Source organism: Heptranchias perlo, chromosome 10 (genome assembly GCF_035084215.1).
Source record: "Heptranchias perlo isolate sHepPer1 chromosome 10, sHepPer1.hap1, whole genome shotgun sequence".
In the NCBI taxonomy this organism is placed as follows: Eukaryota; Metazoa; Chordata; class Chondrichthyes; order Hexanchiformes; family Hexanchidae; genus Heptranchias; species Heptranchias perlo.
The window spans coordinates 83,894,360-83,909,853 of NC_090334.1; the positions used below are offsets into that span (position 1 = coordinate 83,894,360).

Genomic DNA, 15,494 nt, shown 5'->3' on the forward strand with positions numbered 1-15,494 from the left:
GTCATACAAATCCCTATCTCAACATTCAGCAAGCCATCTCTCAATTATATTCATTCCATTAGTCCGACATCAAAAGCTTGTTCCTTTCAATGTTAATTTCTCTCTCGTTTTTGATGTGGTTTTTTCCTTTTGTTTGGGAATGTGTTAAAGGCTCAGCTCAGAGAGAGAGAGGGACGGGGAGACGGAGAGGCCGAGAGGGACGGGGAGACGGAGAGGCAGAGAGGGGACGGGGAGACGGAGAGGCAGAGAGGCAGAGAGGGGACGGGGAGAGGGCGGCAGAGAGCAGAGGCAGGGACGACGGAGAGGCAGAGAGGGGACGGGGAGACGGGAGTAGAGGCACAGAGCAGAGGGCGGCATCACATGAGGTTAGAAGGCGCAGGCTCAGAGAGAGAGGGACGGAGGAGACGAGAGGCCGAGAGGGACGGGGAGACGGAGAGGCAGAGAGGGGGACTGGGAGACGGAGAGGCAGAGAGGGTAGGGGACGAGAGCAGAGAGGGGACCGGGGAGACGGAGAGGCAGAGAGGGGACGGGGAGACGGAGAGGCAGAGAGGGGGACGGGGAGACGGAGAGGCAGAGAGGGGGACGGGGAGACGGAGAGGCAGAGAGGGGGACGGGGAGACGGAGAGGCAGAGAGGGGGACGGGGAGACGGAGAGGCAGAGAGGGGGACGGGGAGACGGAGAGGCAGAGAGGGGACGGGGAGACGGAGAGGCAGAGAGGGGGACGGGGAGACGGAGAGGCAGAGAGGGGACGGGGAGACGGAGAGGCAGAGAGGGGGACGGGGAGACGGAGAGGCAGAGAGGGGACGGGGAGACGGAGAGGCAGAGAGGGACGGGGAGACGGAGAGGCAGAGAGGGGACGGGAGACGGAGAGGCAGAGAGGGACGGGGAGACGGAGAGGCAGAGAGGGACGGGGAGACGGAGAGGCAGAGAGGGACGGGGAGACGGAGAGGCAGAGAGGGACGGGGAGACGGAGAGAGGGCGGGAGGGAGAGGGACGGGGAGACGGAGAGGCAGAGAGACGGAGAGGGGACGGGGAGACGGCAGAGAGGGACGGGAGACGAGAGCGAGAGGGACGGGAGAGGGACTGAGAGGGACGGGGAGACGGAGAGGGACGGGAGACGGAGAGGGACGGGAGACGAGAGGGACGGGGAGACGGGAGAGGGACGGGGAGACGGAGAGGACGGGGAGACGGAGAGGGACGGGAGACGGAGAGGGACGGGGAGACGGAGAGGGACGGGGGAGACGGAGAGGGACGGGGAGACGGAGAGGGACGGGGAGACGGAGAGGGACGGGGAGACGGAGAGGGACGGGGGAGACGGAGAGGACGGGGAGACGGAGAGGGACGGGGAGACGGAGAGGGACGGGGAGACGGAGAGGGACGGGGAGACGGAGAGGGACGGGGAGACGGAGAGGGACGGGGAGACGGAGAGGGACGGGGAGACGGAGAGGGACGGGGAGACGGAGAGGGACGGGGAGACGGAGAGGACGGGAGACGGAGAGGGACGGGGAGACGGAGAGGACGGGGAGACGGAGAGGGACGGGGAGACGGAGAGGGACGGGGAGACGGAGAGGGACGGGGAGACGGGGAGACGGAGAGGGACGGGGAGACGGAGAGGGACGGGAGACGGAGAGGGACGGGGAGACGGAGAGGGACGGGAGACGGGAGACGGAGAGGGACGGGGAGACGGAGAGGAGGGACGGGAGACGGAGACGGAGAGGGACGGGGAGACGGAGAGGGGGACGGGAGACGGAGAGGCAGAGAGGGACGGGGAGACGGAGAGGCAGAGAGGGACGGGGAGACGGAGAGGCGAGAGGGACGGGAGACGGAGAGCAGAGAGGGACGGGGAGACGGAGAGGCCGAGAGGACGGGGAGACGGAGAGGCCGAGAGGGACGGGAGACGGAGAGGCCGAGAGGGACGGGGAGACGGAGAGGCCGAGAGGGACGGGGAGACGGAGAGGCAGAGAGGACGGGAGACGGAGAGGCAGAGGGGACGGGGAGACGGGAGGCGAGAGGGACGGGGAGACGGAGAGGCCGAGAGGGACGGGGAGACGGAGAGGCCGAGAGGGACGGGGAGACGGAGAGGCAGAGAGGGACGGGGAGACGGAGAGGCAGAGAGGGACGGGGAGACGGAGAGGCAGAGAGGGACGGGGAGACGGAGAGGCAGAGAGGGACGGGGAGACGGAGAGGCAGAGAGGGACGGGGAGACGGAGAGGCGAGAGGGACGGGGAGACGGAGAGGCCGAGAGGGACGGGGAGACGTAGAGGCCGAGAGGGACGGGGAGACGGAGAGGCAGAGAGGGGCGGGGAGACGGAGAGGCAGAGAGGGACGGGGAGACGGAGAGGCCGAGAGGGACGGGGAGACGGAGAGGCCGAGAGGGACGGGGAGACGGAGAGGCCGAGAGGGACGGGGAGACGGAGAGGCCGAGAGGGACGGGGAGACGGAGAGGCCGAGAGGGACGGGGAGACGGAGAGGCCGAGAGGGGGACGGGGAGACGGAGAGGCCGAGAGGGGGACGGGGAGACGGAGAGGCAGAGAGGGGGACGGGGAGACGGAGAGGCAGAGAGGGACGGGGAGACGGAGAGGCAGAGAGGGGGACGGGGAGACGGAGAGGCAGAGAGGGACGGGGAGACGGAGAGGCAGAGAGGGACGGGGAGACGGAGAGGCAGAGAGGGACGGAGAGGCAGAGAGGGACGGGGAGACGGAGAGGCCGAGAGGGACGGGGAGACGGAGAGGCCGAGAGGGACTTGGTCTCGGTACAGTAATATTGTGGTTATGTTATTGCACTATTAATCCAGAGGCCTGGACTAATAATCCAGAGAACATGAGTTCAAAACCCACCGAGGGTCGTTTGAGAATTTGAATTCAATTTTTAAAAATCTGGAAATAAAAAGCTGGTCTCAGTAAAAGTGACCATGAAACTACCGGATTGTCGTAAAAACCGAACTGGTTCACTCATGCCCTTTAGGGAAGGAAACCTGCCGTCCTTACCCGGTCTGGGCCTATAGGTGACTCCAGACCCACACCAACATAGTCGACTATTAACTGCCCTCTGAAGTGACCCAGTGAGACACTTGGTTTGTATCAAAGTCTCCTCAAAGAAGGCGGCTCTCCACCAGCACCTTCTCAGGGCAGCTCGGGATGGGCAATGATTACCAGCCTTGCCAGCAACACTCACATCCAGAGAATGAATTTTTAAAATCGATGCATCACCCAGTGTGTTGCTGACCCACACGGAGCAGCAGAGTCCCGGCCTGAGCTGTGTTATCCATTCCAGGCAGTGAGGTGTTGGGGAGTGGGTGGGGGTTACGATTGTCCCCAGTGTCCCCGGGTTTGGGGACTGGGTCCTGATCATTATCCCGTGGTCCCTGCTTGGAACGTTGCGAGCGGGGAGACAGAGAACTGGCGAGGCTGTGATGCCTCAGGTGTTTGAATAGCCAGTGAGCCTCGCTGTCTGGGGCCACATGATTGAGGTGATGCACCCTGGCAACCTGACCCAGCGAGAGGGAGTGTCATTTAGGGGGTGAAGGGATGACCATCGGTGGGGGTGGGGGGGTGACGAGAAACATCAGGAGCAGGGATATCCCTCCCTCCCTCCCCCCCCCCCGTCGGTCTCTCCCTCCCTCCCCCCCCGTCAGTCTCTCCCTCCCTCCCCCCCCGTCGGTCTCTCCCTCCCTCCCCCCCCGTCGGTCTCTCCCTCCCTCCCCCCCGTCGGTCTCTCCCTCCCTCCCCCCCCGTCGGTCTCTCTCTCCCTCCCTCCCCCCCCGTCGGTCTCTCTCTCTCTCCCTCCCTCCCCGTCGGTCTCTCCCTCCCTCCCCCCCCGTCGGTCTCTCTCTCCCTCCCTCCCCCGTCGGTCTCTCCCTCCCTCCCCCCCGTCGGTCTCTCTCTCCCTCCCTCCCCCGTCGGTCTCTCCCTCCCTCCCCCCCCGTCGGTCTCTCTCTCCCTCCCTCCCCCGTCGGTCTCTCCCTCCCTCCCCCCCCGTCGGTCTCTCTCTCCCTCCCTCCCCCCCGTCGGTCTCTCTCTCTCCCCTCCCCCCCCCGTCGGTCTCTCCCTCCCTCCCTCCCCGTCGGTCTCTCCCTCCCTCCCCCCCCGTCGGTCTCTCCCTCCCTCCCTCCCCGTCGGTCTCTCTCTCCCTCCCTCCCCCCCCGTCGGTCTCTCTCTCTCTCCCTCCCCCCCCGTCGGTCTCTCTCCCTCCCTCCCCCCCCCCCCCTCTCTCTCTCTCCCTCCCCCCCCGTCGGTCTCTCCCTCCCTCCCCCCCCCCCCCCCCTCTCTCTCTCTCCCTCCCTCCCCGTCGGTCTCTCCCTCCTCCCCCCCCCGTCGGTCTCTCTCCCTCCCTCCCCCCCCGTCGGTCTCTCTCCCTCCCTCCCCCCCCGTCGGTCTCTCTCCCTCCCTCCCCCCCCGTCGGTCTCTCTCCCTCCCTCCCCCCCCGTCGGTCTCTCTCTCTCCCTCCCCCCCGTCGGTCTCTCTCTCTCCCTCCCCCCCCGTCGGTCTGCCTGTCTCCCTCCCCCCCCGTCGGTCTGCCTGACTCTCTCCCTCCCCCCCCGTCGGTCTCTCTCTCTCCCTCCCCCCCCCGTCGGTCTCTCTCTCTCCCTCCCCCCCCCGTCGGTCTCTCTCTCTCCCTCCCCCCCCGTCGGTCTCTCTCCCTCCCTCCCTCCCCGTCGGTCTCTCTCTCTCCCTCCCCCCCCGTCGGTCTCTCTCTCTCCCTCCCCCCCCGTCGGTCTCTCTCTCCCTCCCTCCCTCCCTCCCTCCCCGTCGGTCTCTCTCCCTCCCTCCCCCCCCGTCAGTCTCTCTCTCTCTCCCTCCCTCCCTCCCCCCCCGTCGGTCTCTCTCTCTCCCTCCCCCCCCCGTCGGTCTCTCCCTCCCTCCCTCCCCCCCCCCGTCGGTCTCTCTCTCTCCCTCCCCCCCCCGTCGGTCTCTCTCTCCCTCCCTCCCTCCCTCCCTCCCCGTCGGTCTCTCTCCCTCCCTCCCTCCCTCCCCCCCCCGTCGGTCTCTCTCTCCTCCCTCCCTCCTCCCTCCCCCGTCGGTCTCTCTCTCCCTCCCTCCCTCCCTCCCTCCCCGTCGGTCTCTCTCCCTCCCTCCCTCCCTCCCTCCCCGTCGGTCTCTCTCCCTCCCTCCCCTCCCCGTCGGTCTCTCTCTCTCTCCCTCCCCCCCCCGTCGGTCTCTCTCTCCCTCCCTCCCTCCCTCCCCCCCCGTCGGTCTCTCTCTCTCCCTCCCCCCCCGTCGGTCTCTCTCTCCCTCCCTCCCTCCCCCTCCCTCCCCGTCGGTCTCTCTCTCTCTCCCTCCCCCCCCGTCGGTCTCTCTCTCCCTCCCTCCCTCCCCGTCGGTCTCTCTCTCTCCCTCCCCCCCCGTCGGTCTCTCTCTCTCTCCCTCCCCCCCCGTCGGTCTCTCTCTCTCTCCCTCCCCCCCCCCCGTCGGTCTCTCTCTCTCCCTCCCTCCCCGTCGGTCTCTCTCTCTCCCTCCCCCCCCGTCGGTCTCTCTCTCTCCCTCCCTCCCCGTCGGTCTGCCTGACTCCCTCCCACCCTCCCTCTCTCTCTCCCTCTCTCCGTCGGTCTCTCTCCCTCTCTCCGTCGGTCTCTCTCCCTCTCTCCGTCGGTCTCTCTCCCTCTCTCCGTCGGTCTCTCTCCCTCTCTCCGTCGGTCTCTCTCCCTCTCTCCGTCGGTCTCTCTCCCTCTCTCCGTCGGTCTCTCTCCCTCTCTCCGTCGGTCTCTCTCCCTCTCTCCGTCGGTCTCTCTCTCTCCCCGTCGGTCTCTCTCCCTCTCTCCGTCGGTCTCTCTCCCTCTCTCCGTCGGTCTCTCTCCCTCTCTCCGTCGGTCTCTCTCCCTCTCTCCGTCGGTCTCTCTCCCTCTCTCCGTCGGTCTCTCTCCCTCTCTCCGTCGGTCTCTCTCCCTCTCTCCGTCGGTCTCTCTCCCTCTCTCCGTCGGTCTCTCTCCCTCTCTCCGTCGGTCTCTCTCCCTCTCTCCGTCGGTCTCTCTCCCTCTCTCCGTCGGTCTCTCTCCCTCTCTCCGTCGGTCTCTCTCCCTCTCTCCGTCGGTCTCTCTCCCTCTCTCCGTCGGTCTCTCTCCCTCTCTCCGTCGGTCTCTCTCCCTCTCTCCGTCGGTCTCTCTCCCTCTCTCCGTCGGTCTCTCTCCCTCTCTCCGTCGGTCTCTCTCCCTCTCTCCGTCGGTCTCTCTCCCTCTCTCCGTCGGTCTCTCTCCCTCTCTCCGTCGGTCTCTCTCCCTCTCTCCGTCGGTCTCTCTCCCTCTCTCCGTCGGTCTCTCTCCCTCTCTCCGTCGGTCTCTCTCCCTCTCTCCGTCGGTCTCTCTCCCTCTCTCCGTCGGTCTCTCTCCCTCTCTCCGTCGGTCTCTCTCCCTCTCTCCGTCGGTCTCTCTCCCTCTCTCCGTCGGTCTCTCTCCCTCTCTCCGTCGGTCTCTCTCCCTCTCTCCGTCGGTCTCTCTCCCTCTCTCTCTGGTCTCTCTCTCTCTCTCTCTGGTCTCTCTCTCTCTCTCTCTGGTCTCTCTCTCTCTCTCTCTGGTCTCTCTCTCTCTCTCTCTGGTCTCTCTCTCTCTCTCTCTGGTCTCTCTCTCTCTCTCTCTGGTCTCTCTCTCTCTCTCTCTGGTCTCTCTCTCTCTCTCTCTGGTCTCTCTCTCTCTCTGGTCTCTGGTCTCTCTCTCTCTCTCTGGTCTCTCTCTCTCTCTCTCTGGTCTCTCTCTCTCTCTCTCTGGTCTCTCTCTCTCTCTCTCTGGTGTCTCTCTCTCTCTCTCTGGTGTCTCTCTCTCTCTCTCTGGTGTCTCTCTCTCTCTCTCTGGTGTCTCTCTCTCTCTCTCTGGTGTCTCTCTCTCTCTCTCTGGTGTCTCTCTCTCTCTCTCTGGTGTCTCTCTCTCTCTCTCTGGTGTCTCTCTCTCTCTCTCTGGTGTCTCTCTCTCTCTCTCTGGTGTCTCTCTCTCTCTCTCTGGTGTCTCTCTCTCTCTCTGGTGTCTCTCTCTCTCTCTCTCTCTCTGTCGGTGTCTCTCTCCAGCAATAGTCCCCCAGGGAAATTATGCTTTCGGCTAACATCAGTCCCAACAGTGACATCTGCTGACCCGGGCCCGATGCTGCACACAAGCACAAAACAAAGTTGGTTTCCTGATTCCTGAAGTTTCTTTAGGCTCCGTGTTCCTCGATGGAACATCTGGAAGGAGTGAGGCTGCTGTGCATCAATCAGGGACACAGAATGAACACATTCCCAGCTCAGTGACAGTGAGGAAGGAGACATCGCATGGGGAGAGAATGGGGACATGAACGCTCGACCCTGACTGTCCGATTGAGAGATTGTTCCCTCCATCCGTCCTCCCACCTCGCGATTATTTGAAGAGGAGTTATATTATAGATTCCACTGTTGGGTTGTGGGAGGATCCAGTCGTACCATTCCCTGTTGGACTTTCTTTGACCCTCCTATCACCCCCTCCCGACCCCCAACCCTAGCGTGACCTTAGAGGAAATTGGGAGCGGAGTGTCCTTACACCGAGGGGGAGGGTGTAGAGGCCCATCTGTCGGTTCCAGTAGGTGAGGTGTGGAGTTAGGAGGCTCTGTAAACGGGAGGAGGAGGCTCTGTAAACATCCCCATCCTCAATGATGGCGGAGTCCAGCACGTGAGTGCAAAAGACAAGGCTGAAGCGTTTGCAACCATCTTCAGCCAGAAGTGCCGAGTGGATGATCCATCTCAGCCTCCTCCCGATATCCCCACCATCACAGAAGCCAGTCTTCAGCCAATTCGATTCACTCCACGTGATATCAAGAAACGGCTGAGTGCACTGGATACAGCAAAGGCTATGGGCCCCGACAACATCCCAGCTGTAGTGCTGAAGACTTGTGCTCCAGAACTAGCTGCGCCTCTAGCCAAGCTGTTCCAGTGCAGCTACAACACTGGCATCTACCCGACAATGTGGAAAATTGCCCAGATATGTCCTGTCCACAAAAAGCAGGACAAATCCAATCCGGCCAATTACCGCCCCATCAGTCTACTCTCAATCATTAGCAAAGTGATGGAAGGTGTCGTCGACAGTGCTAACAAGCGGCACTTACTCACCAATAACCTGCTCACCGATGCTCAGTTTGGGTTCCACCAGGACCACTCGGCTCCAGACCTCATTACAGCCTTGGTCCAATCACGGACCAAAGAGCTGAATTCCAGAGGTGTGGTGAGAGTGACTGCCCTTGACATCAAGGCAGCATTTGACCGAGTGTGGCACCAAGGAGCCCTAGTAAAATTGAAGTCAATGGGAATCAGGGGGAAAACTCTCCAGTAGCTGGAGTCATACCTTGCACAAAGGAAGATGGTAGTGGTTGTTGGAGGCCAATCATCTCAGACCCAGGACATTGCTGCAGGAGTTCCTCAAGGCAGTGTCCTAGGCCCAACCATCTTCAGCTGCTTCATCAATGACTTTCCCTCCATCATAAGGTCAGAAATGGGAATGTTCGTTGATGATTGCAGTGTTCAGTTCCATTCGCAACCCCTCAGATAATGAAGCAGTCCGAGCCCGCATGCAGCAAGACCTGGACAACATCCAGGCTTGAGCTGATAAGTGGCAAGTAACATTCGTGCCCTTGACATTCAACGGCATTACCATCGCCGAATCCCCCACCATCAACATCCTGGGAGTCACCATTGACCAGAAACTTAACTGGACCAGCCACATAAATACTGTGGCTACAAGAGCAGGTCAGAGGCTGGGTATTCTGCGGTGAGTGACTCACCTCCTGACTCCCCAAAGCCTTTCCACCATCTACAAGGCACAAGTTAGGAGTGTGATGGAATACTCTCCACTTGCATGGATGAGTGCAGCTCCAACAACACTCAAGAAGCTCGACACCATCCAGGACAAAGCAGCCCGCTTGATTGGCACCCCATCCACCACACTAAACATTCACTCCCTTCACCACTGGCGCACCGTGGCTGCAGTGTGCACCATCCACAGGATGCACTGCAGCAACTCACCAAGGCTTCTTCGACAGCACCTCCCAAACCCACGACCTTTACCACCTGGAAGGACAAGAGCAGCAGGAACATGGGAACAACACCACCTGCACGTTCCCCTCCAAGTCACACACCATCCCGACTTGGAAATATACCGGCCGTTCCTTCATCGTCGTTGGGTCAAAATCCTGGAACTCCCTTCCTAACAGCACTGTGGGAGAACCGTCACCACACGGACTGCAGCGGTTCAAGAAGGCGGCTCACCACCACCTTCTCACGGTCAATTAGGGATGGGCAATAAATGCCGGCCTCACCAGCGACGCCCACATCCCATGAATGAATTTTAAAAAAGTTAATCCCATGGTGTTACTGGAAGAGGAGCAGGGGCAATCTCCCAGTGTCCTGGGGCAACATTCCTCTCAAACAACACCAACAAAAAAACCCAGATGATCTGGACATTTATCTCACTGCTGTTTGTGGGATCTTGAGGTGCACAAAATGGCTGACAACATTACAACAATGACTACGCTTCAAAAAGCCCTTCACGGACGTGGAGAAAATGTTTCCACTTGTGGGGGAGACCAGAATTAGGGGCCATAAATATAAGATAGTCACTAATAAATCCAATCGGGAATTCAGGAGAAACTTCTTTACCCAGAGAGCGGTGAGAATGTGGAACTCGCTCCCACAAGGAGTAGTTGAGGCGAATAGTATAGATACATTTAAGGGGAAGCTCGATAAACACACGAGGGAGAAAGGAATAGAAGGATATGCTGATAGGGTGAGAAGAAGTAGGGAGGGAGGCGACTCGTGTGGAGCATAAACACCGGGATGGACCCGTTGGGCCGAATGGCCTGTTTCTATGCTGTAAAATTCTATCAAGCACTTTGGGACATCCTGGGGTCATGAAAGGAGCTGAAATGTTCTTTCTGTCTGTCATAAGACCTTTGGAGTCACACTTGGCCCTGGTCCTGAGTGGTCCCCATTGAGCTGTGACGCCGCCTGTGCACAGTGGGTCAGGTTGGGGACATTGCTCATTGATCGGTACCTGATAAAGTGCTGAAGTACATCCCTTCCTCTTCATCCTCGTGTGAAGATGAACCTCCGACATCCACCGTGTGGTCCCACTCCAGGGGGATGGAGTCCACGCTGACCGGGGTGTCGCGGCCAGACCTCTCGTGTCGCTGTGACGTGCCCGGTGGGGTGAGTTGACAGAAGGGCTGCTGAGCAGACAGCTCTGGGCCACCTGCCTTCTCCTGCCAGCTCATGTTCGGCAGGCTGCCCCCATCATCTGTGTCTGCCTCCCGGTCAGACAGATCCTTATCCTCGTCAAACACCTGAATCACGGCAAAGGTGACAAAATGTTACCCCATCAACCAAACCCCAGTCGCCATTTACAGCAAGCTATAGAATGGGATGGGGTATTCGGTCCATCCCACCCGTGCTGTCAGCCCATGTACACTCTCCCTATCATGGACTCTCCCCACCCATTTACTCTCCTCCCACAGCCCATGTACACTCTCCCTATCATGGACTCTCCCCACCCATTTACTCTCCTCCCACAGCCCATGTACACTCTCCCTATCATGGACTCTCCCCACCCATTTACTCTCCTCCCACAGCCCATGTACACTCTCCCCCATCATGGACTCTCCCCACCCATTTAATCTCCTCCCACAGCCCATGTACACTCTCCCTATCATGGACTCTCCCCACCCATTTACTCTCCTCCCACAGCCCATGTACACTCTCCCCCATCATGGACTCTCCCCACCCATTTAATCTCCTCCCACAGCCCATGTACACTCTCCCCTATCATGGACTCTACCCACCCATTTAATCCCCTCCCACACCCCATGTACACTCTCCCCTATCATGGACTCTACCCACCCATTTAATCCCCTCCCACACCCCATGTACACTCTCCCTGTCATGGACTCTACCCACCCATTTAATCCCCTCCCACACCCCATGTACACTCTCCCCTATCATGGACTCTACCCACCCATTTAATCCCCTCCCACACCCCATGTACACTCTCCCCTATCATGGACTATACCCACCCACTTCATATCCAGAGGAATAATTCTGTATAAATACTCTCTGCCCATTTCACCAGTCTGTCTCTGTCCTCCTGAAATCTGTTACTATCCTCCTCATTGTTTACTACACTTCCCGAGTGTCGTGTCATCTGCAAACTTTGAAATTATGCCCTGTGTATCAAAGTCCAGGTCATTGATATATATCAAAAAGAGCAGAGGTCCTAATTCTGACCCCTGGGGAACACCACTGCAAATTTCTCTCCAGTCTGAAAAACAACCGTTCACCACTACTCTGATTTCTGTCCCTTAGCCAATTTTGTATCCATGCAGCCACTGCCCCCTTAATCCCATGGGCTTCAATTTTGCCAACAAGTCTCTTGTGATACTTTTTCAAACATAGAATTACATAGAATGTACAGCACAGAAACAGGCCATTCGGCCCAACAAGTCCACATCGACATTTATGCTCCACACGAGCCTCCTCCCGCCCTACCTCATCGCACCCTATCACCATATCCTTATATTCCTTTCTCCCTCATGTGTTTATCGAGCTTCCCCTTAAATGCATCTATTCTATTCACCTCAACTACTCCTTGTGGGAGCGAGTTCCACATTCTCACCACTCTCTGGGTAAAGAAGTTTCTCCTGAATTCCCGATTGGGTTTATTCGCGACTATCTCTAGTTTTGGACTCCCCATAAGCGGAAACATTTTCCACCCTCCATAAACTTGAGCTCATCAAAAACTCTGCCCCCGTATCCTAACTCGCACCAAATCCCGTTCTCCCATCACCCCCTGTGCTCGCTGACCGACATCAACTCTCCGTCTCTCTCTCTCTCCGTCTCTCTCTCTCTCCGTCTCTCTCTCTCTCCGTCTCTCTCTCTCTCTCTCCGTCTCTCTCTCTCTCTCTCCGTCTCTCTCTCTCTCTCTCCGTCTCTCTCTCTCTCTCTCCGTCTCTCTCTCTCTCTCTCCGTCTCTCTCTCTCTCTCTCCGTCTCTCTCTCTCTCTCTCCGTCTCTCTCTCTCTGTCCTTATGTAGCTCAGTGTCCTTTGTTTGATAACGCTCCTGTGAAGCACCTTGGGACGTTTTACTACATTAAAGACATTATATAAATGCAAGTTGTTGTTGTCTACCCCATCAAACCCTTTCATTATCTTAAAGATCTCTATCAGGTCACCTCTCAGTCTTCTCTTTTCTAGAGAAAAGCACCCCAGCCTGTTCAGTCTTTCCTGATAGGTATAACTTCGTCGTTCTGGTAATCATCCCAGTAAATCATTTTTGCACCTTCTCCAGTGCCTCTATATCCTTTTTATAATATGGAGACCAGAACTGAGCACAATACTCCAAGTGTGGTCTAACCAAGGTTCTATACAAGTTTAGCATAACTTCTCTGCTTTTTTCCCTTCAAGTATTTATCCAATTCCTTTTTGAAAGTCACGATTCAATCTGCTTCCACCGCCCTTTCAGGCAGCGCATTCCAGATCATAACTGCATAAAAACGTTTCTCCTCATGTCGCCTTTGGTTCTTTTGCCAATCACCTTAAACCTGTGTCCTCTGGTTCTTGACCCTTCCGCCAATGGGAACATTTTCTCTTTATTTACTTTATCTAAACCCTTCATGATTTTGAATACCTCGATCAAATCTCCTCTTAACCGTCTCTGCTCCAAGGAGAACAATCCCAGCTTCTCCAGTCTATCCACGTAACTGAAGTCCCTCATCCCTGGAACCATTCTAGTAAATCTCCTCTGCACCCTCTCTAAGGTCTTCACATCTTTCCTAAAGTGCGGTGCCCAGAATTGGACACAATACTCCAGTTGTGGCTGAACCAGTGTTTTATAAAGGTTCATCGTGATTTCCTTGCTTTTGTACTCTATGCCTCTATTTATAAAGCCCAGGATCCCATATGCTTTTTTAACTACTTTCTCAACCTGTCCTGCCCCCTTCAAAGATTTGTGCACATATACCCCCAGATCTCTCTGTTCCTGCACCCCCTTTAGAATTGTACCATTTAGTTTATATTGCCTCTCCTCGTTCGTCTTGCCAAAAAGTATCATTTCGCACTTTTCTGCGTTAAATTTTATCTTCCACGTGTCCGCCCATTCCACCAGCCTTTCTATATCCTCTTGAAGTCTATCACTATCCTCCTCACTGTTCACTACACTTCCAAGTTTTGTGTCATCTGCAAATTTTGAAATTGTGCCCTGTACACCCAATCCAAGTGGATAAATGTGAAGTTATCGACTCGGAAGGAAAAACAGAAAGGCAGAGTATTATTTAAATGGTGATAGATTGGGGAATGTTGATGTACAAAGGGACCTGGATGTCCTTGTGCACCAGTCACTGAAAGTAAACATGCAGGTGCAGCAAGCAGTTCGGAAGGCAAATGGTATGTTGGCCTTCATTGCAAGAGGATTTGAGTACAGGAGCAAGGATGTCTTACTGCAGTTATATGGGGCCTTGGTGAGACCACACCTAGAGTATTGTGTGCAGTTTTGGTCTCCTTACCTAAGAAAGGATATACTTGCCAAAGAGGGAGTGCAGCAAAGGTTCACCAGACTGATCCCTGGGATGGCAGGACTGTCGTATGAGGAGAGATTGGGTCGACTCGGCCTGTATTCACTCGAGTTTAGAAGAATGAGAGGGGATCTCATTGAAACATATAAAATTCTGACAGGGCGAGACAGACTGGGGGAGGGAGGATGTTTCCCCTGGCTGAGGGGTCCAGAACGAGGGGTCACAGTCTCAGGATACGGGGTAGGACATTTAGGACTGAGATGAGGAGAAATTTCTTCACCCAGAGGGTGGTGAACCTGTGGAAGTCTCTACCACAGAAGGCTGCGGAGGCCAAGTCACTGAATATATTTAAGAAGGAGCTAGATAGATTTCTAGACACAAAAGGCATCAAGGGGTATGGGGAGAGAGCGGGAATATGGTATTGAGATAGAGGATCAGCCATGATCATATTGAATGGCGGAACAGGCTCGAAGGGCCGAATGGCCTACTCGTGTTCCTATTTTCTATGTTTCTAAGTCATTAATGGACATCAAAAAAATCAGTGGTCCCAGTACCGACCCCTAGGGAACACCACTGTACACCTCCCTCCAGTCCCAAAACTAACCGGTCACCACTACTCTGTTTCCTGTCAGGAATCTTACAACACCAGGTTATAGTCCAACTGTTTTATTTGAAAATCACAAGCTTTCGGAGGCTTTCTCCTTCGTCTCCTTACATTTGTCAACCCCAGTCCATCACCGGCATCTCCACATCCTGTTTCCTGTCAGTTGGCCAATTTCGTATCCATGCTGCTACTGCCCCTTTTATTCCATGGGCTTCAATTTTGATGACAAACCTATGATGTGGCACTTTATCAAAAGCCTTTTGAAAGTCCATATACACAACATCAACCGCATTGCCCTCATCGACCCTCTCTGTCGCCTCGTCAAAAAACTCTATCAGGTAGATAAACACGATTTGCCTTTAACAAATCCGTGCTGGTTTTCCCTTATTAATCCACACTTGTCCAAGTGACTGTTAATTTTGGCCAGATTATCGTTTCTAAAAGCTTCCCCACCACCGAGGTTAAGCTAACTGGACTGTAGTTGCTGGGTTTATCCTTACACCCTTTTTTGAACAAGGGTGTAACATTTGCAATTCTCCAGTCCTCTGGCACCACCCCCGTATCTAAGGATGTTTGGAAGATTATGGCCAGTACCCCCGCAATTTCCACCCTTACTTCCCTCAGCAACCTAGGATACATCCCATCTGGACTGGGTGACTTACATAAGAACATAAGAACATAAGAAATAGGAGCAGGAGTAGGCCAATCGGCCCCTCGAGCCTGCTCCGCCATTCAATAAGATCATGGCTGATCTGATCCTAACCTCAAATCTAAATTATTGTCCAATTTCCTGCCCGCTCCCCGTAACCCCTAATTCCCTTTACTTCTAGGAAACTGTCTATTTCTGTTTTAAATTTATTTAATGATGTAGCTTCCACAGCTTCCTGGGGCAGCAAATTCCACAGACCTACCACCCTCTGAGTGAAGAAGTTTCTCCTCATCTCAGTTTTGAAAGAGCAGCCCCTTATTCTAAGATTATGCCCCCTAGTTCTAGTTTCACCCATCCTTGGGAACATCCTTACCGCATCCACCCGATCAAGCCCCTTCACAATCTTATATGTTTCAATAAGATCGCCTCTCATTCTTCTGAACTCCAATGAGTAGAGTCCCAATCTACTCAACCTCTCCTCATATGTCCACCCCCTCATCCCCGGGATTAACCGAGTGAACCTTCTTTGTACTGCCTCGAGAGCAAGTATGTCTTTTCTTAAGTATGGACACCAAAACTGTATGCAGTATTCCAGGTGCGGTCTCACCAATACCTTATATAACTGCAGTAATACCTCCCTGTTTTTATATTCTATCCCCCTAGCAATAAAAGCCAACTTATCTACCTTAAATACAGCTAACCTTCTAGTACCTCCTCTATCAATTTTTAGCCCATCCAGTATCTCAATGACCTCCTC

At 56.2% G+C, this 15,494-nt stretch overlaps 2 protein-coding genes across 2 annotated transcripts in view; both read right to left on the reverse strand.

Annotated features, from left to right (window-relative positions):
* Window positions 1-7,227, reverse strand: part of LOC137326801 (nesprin-1-like) — a 76,825-nt gene extending 69,598 nt beyond the window's left edge. The window contains exon 1 of the mRNA XM_067992195.1: window positions 7,027-7,227. Coding sequence (XP_067848296.1) covers window positions 7,027-7,227 — 201 coding nt within the window. The remainder of the gene's footprint in view (window positions 1-7,026) is intronic.
* Window positions 7,228-9,962: 2,735 nt separating this feature from the next.
* The window catches only part of LOC137326740 (nesprin-2-like), a 246,195-nt gene continuing 240,663 nt past the window's right edge, over window positions 9,963-15,494 (reverse strand). Inside the window, exon 52 of the mRNA XM_067992112.1 lies at window positions 9,963-10,265. Coding sequence (XP_067848213.1) covers window positions 9,963-10,265 — 303 coding nt within the window. The remainder of the gene's footprint in view (window positions 10,266-15,494) is intronic.